Raw genomic sequence first — 4,290 nt, 5'->3', positions numbered from 1 at the left:
AAAGTCCATCGTCTGAAGAATAGAAGGAAGATGTAGTGTATATATACAATGGAATATTATTCACTGTTTTCTTTGAAAAACGTGTCTTCTTGAACAACAAATACAAATACTAAGCCTATATTTCAAAATGTTCTTTGCCCTTCAGTGTTTTTTTTTGTTTTGTTTTTGTTTTTTAAGATTTTATTTATTTATTTATTCGACAGACAGAGATCACAAGTAGGTAGAGAGGCAGGCAGACAGAGAGGAGGAAGCAGGCTCCCCGCTGAGCAGAGAGCCCGATGCGGCGCTCGATCCCAAGACCCTGGGATCATGACCTGAGCCAAAGGCAGAGGTTTAACCCACTGAGCCACCCAGGCACCCCTGCCCTTCAGTGTTTTTATAAATATCCAAGTGGATACACAATTGTAAGTTTATCAATATATAGTGTATACACACCTTCCCATTTGTTTTATTAGTAAGACATGTTTAGTGAGAAAGAAAAAAAAATTGAAATAACAGAGGTTTCCGTGCCCTTCATTCCATTCAGTAATTCAGTGAGCTCTTACCCTGCACTGAAACATGAACCTCTCTGGTTTCTGCTGTGTAGAGACTTGCCACAACAGAGCAGAGCAGGGCCCAGAACACTAGCTAACCACTGTATATGGTGCTTAAATGGAGAAAAATAATCATCTGCTCCAACACTGTTGGAAGACTTGTTTGTGCTTGGCTTAATGAAAAACTATGTATCTAGGCATTTTTCTGAATATTTGAAGGTAGCCTTCATAACTACTCTTTTCTTCAACATTATCTCATGTAACTGTATTAAAAAATTACCCCTTTGAGGCCTCATTGAGGTAACATAGAAAGGCTGAAAGGACATGTATGTATGTACACAACTTGTTACTCTGGATCACATACCTAGAAGGGAATCTAAGCTTGCTGGTGAGTCATCCTGTGATTATAAGGATCATTTACAGTGGATGATACTAATATTGTTCATTCCCTGCCCCTTTAGAGGTTATGACAACATTTCAAAGAGTGGAGATATTTCATTTAGAGAAATGGAAAGAATCATGTTTGTATGTGGCACTGGAAAATTTCAATCAGAATCCAGAAAATAATAATAAAACCCCCAAAATGCTACCAATCTTACATAGTAATGAATATACTTTATAAATGGACCCTGACATTCTATAATTCAATGAGTTGATGAAATGCCTGAGAAAGAAATATTTTGCATAGCAATAAATGTATGATTTAATATTTTTGCTTTATCATCCTTAAAGTCAAGTGAGATTTTAAGGCCATATTGTGCCCATCATTTTTTTCCCATTATTTGTCTTTCTGTGTAGTTCCACTTGGAGACATGTATTCTATTATTTCTTTTGCCAATGACTGTGGTATGCATGGTGGACACAACAGGATCCTAATGTGTAGAAAAATCCCCTTGATCAGCTATAACCACCAGTACGTCAAAGTTTGCATTCTCAGGAAGAGCAGTTAGGGTAGTGATATAGAAAGGAATAATGACCACAGAAGTGAAACACAGTAGTTTCAGATTTGTCTCTGTTATAAATTTATGTAAATAGCTGTGGTGGCCAAGAGTAGATCTTTCATAGGAGTAGTATTCAGTCAATCAGAGGTAAAATACTCACTATGATATATTTTATTTGAGAAAAATAATTCTTAGCACATCCATGTAGTCCTTTGAAATAAGCAAGAATGTCCAAATATTTCACACCCAAGTTTAGGAACAACATTGAGAGAGTAGGCTACTGACAAAGAAAATCTCTTAGGTATCAGAAGTAACACAAAGCTTAATAAATTGAGTTACATATATTGTAGCAAAGGTCAAATTAAAAAAGTAGAAATTTCAAGAAGAGAATTAGAAGAGGTGTTCTCAATTTCCACAGTCTGATCAAAGAATCTCAACACTTGGGTCAGGCAATCATGGGAGCTTCCTCAACCCAGGGCAACTGGCCCTTTAACACCTGCTATCCCAGAGACTCTCATCAGCGCCTCCTTTATGTCTTTGTTCCTCAGGCTGTAGATAAAGGGGTTCAGCATGGGTGTAACCACCGTGTACATCACTGAGGCTACTGCACTTGAGTGGGAGCTCTGAGTAGCAGCAGAGCTGAGGTACACTCCTAAGCTGGTACAATAAAATAAGGAGACAACTGAGAGGTGAGACACACAGGTGGAAAATGCTTTGTTCTTGCCCTGAACTGATGAAATCCCACATATGGAGGAAACTATCTTAGAGTAAGAGTAAAGGATCCCAATGAAGGGGCCACCAGCCAAGAACATAGCTGCAAAATACATCACCATGTTATTAAGAAAGGTGTCAGAACAGGCAAGTTGGATCATCTGATTGAGTTCACAAAAGAAATGAGGAATTTCCAAGACTGTACAGAAGGACAGCCTCAACACCATTAAGCTTTCTAACAAAGAATGTAGGACACTTATGATCCAGGACCCCAGAATCAGCAGAGCACAGAGCCGGGGGTTCATAATGACTGTGTAGTGCAAGGGGTGACAGATGGCCACAAAACGGTCATAAGCCATCACAGTCAAGAGTAAGACATCTAATCCTGCAAAGAGTATAAAAAAATATATCTGGCTGAGGCAGCTTTTGTAAGTGATCAATTTTCTCTGAGTCTGGATGTTCATCAGCATCTTGGGGACAGTGGTGGTGGTGAAACAGATGTCTACAAAGGACAGGTTGGCAAGGAAGAGGTACATGGGAGTGTGGAGGTGGGAGTCAGATCTGACAGCCAGGATGATGATCAGGTTTCCAAACACAGTGATCAGGTACATGGAGAGGAAAAGTCCAAATATGAGGGGCTGCTGTTCTGGTCTCTCTGAAAATCCCAGAAGTAGAAATTCTGAAACTCCTGTAAGGTTTCCTGGCTCCATGGATTGGGAGTAACTATCAAGATATAGAAAACAAATGACTAATTTCACACAAACAAGTGTTTTTTAACCTAGCATAAGTGCTACCACTTATATTTTATAGCCAGGAAATAAACTTCAATGTATATATGAGGTCTCATCCCATGAGGACATCACATTAAAAAATTCCATTTCCATCTTAGTCTGTTCCCCAAGCATAATATAGACTCTCTTTTTACTGATAATACTTTTCATTCCTTGAGAAATACATGCTAAGTATATACCATATTCCAGGCACTGTTTAGGTGATGAATATAGGGTGCTAATGAACAATATCCTTATAAACCTATGATAGAGAGAGGATATAAGTGAATACTTAAAATCAAACAAGATGTCAGATGGTGACAGGAGTTGTGAAGACAAGGAAAGCAGGTATAAAGGAGAGAATTGATGGGGTGTTATTTTTTTTATACTGGACCTCCATGCAAGACCTGCAAAGAAGGTGACATGTAAAGAGGACCTTGAAGGAGATTGAGGTTATATCAGGAAGTGTGTGCTCAATAGGAGCAAATGTCAGTGTCAGGGTCCCAAGGAAGCAGCTTGATTCAGAAAATCAAGGCTCAAAAAGAAAAACCAAACAACCAACCAACCAACCAACCAACAAAAACCAACAAACAAAAAAAAAATCAAAGAAAGAGGGGAGACAAGATGGCGGGGAAGTAGGAGGAGGCGCTTTTCAGCCTGTACCCTAAAGTGAGCTGATTACCTACCAAAGAACTCCGATCACCCATGAAATCAGCCTGAGATCAGAATTATACACGTCTGGATCTCTACGGGGGGCAGAAGATGCCAGTGGGCAGGTAAAGTGGAGCGGGAACTTCGGACTGATACTGGAAGATAAACAAAAGGGAGAGGGAGCCACCAGAGGTGACCAATTGGAAAATAATACCCCAATACGAGAGTGCCCTGCATCTGGGGACCAGCATTAACTTGGAGTCTGGTTGAAAGCACTCAAAAGAGCAAAGGATCGTGGGGGGAAATTGTGGGAATCGGGGTGGCTAGGGACAGGGGCTTAAGTCCCCAGACCCAGGACAGCCTCCCTTGGCGCTGAGCCAGAGAGTGTGGCGGAGAAACCAGGTCTTGATCCCTGAGCCGCCAGTGCACCCGAGAACGAGTGGAGTTCTGCTCCCGTGAGGGGCTGGGAGCCACACCAGATGGCAGAAAGTGCATTTTGCCTGAGATATGAGCGCGCGCCTCACCCTCCCCTGAGAGAGGTGCACTAAGCCCAGCTTGGTGTTCTGAGACCCGCGCTGTGCTAGAGCTGGAGACGCCTGCATCCCACAACCTTCCCTGGGAGAGGTGCGTGCAAGCCCTGCACCCTTAGACCTGGAAAGACCAGCCAGTCCCAGCCCCGGCCAG

The 4,290-nt window shown here is 41.7% G+C and overlaps 1 protein-coding gene across 1 annotated transcript; it reads right to left on the bottom strand.

The window, feature by feature from the left end:
• Nucleotides 1-1,941: 1,941 nt before the first annotated feature.
• Nucleotides 1,942-2,895, bottom strand: LOC308340001 (olfactory receptor-like protein OLF4; the record flags this gene model as incomplete). Its single annotated transcript, XM_080799141.1, has 1 exon — nucleotides 1,942-2,895. One exon carries the CDS (start codon nucleotides 2,893-2,895, stop codon nucleotides 1,942-1,944), a length of 954 nt encoding a protein of 317 aa, XP_080655267.1.
• Nucleotides 2,896-4,290: the final 1,395 nt, after the last annotated feature.

This window comes from Martes martes (assembly GCF_963455335.1).
Source record: "Martes martes genome assembly, chromosome: 1".
Taxonomy (NCBI): domain Eukaryota; kingdom Metazoa; phylum Chordata; class Mammalia; order Carnivora; family Mustelidae; genus Martes; species Martes martes.
The sequence above is the reverse complement of the archived record's forward strand: the minus strand, read 5'-3'. Positions and strand labels throughout refer to the sequence as shown.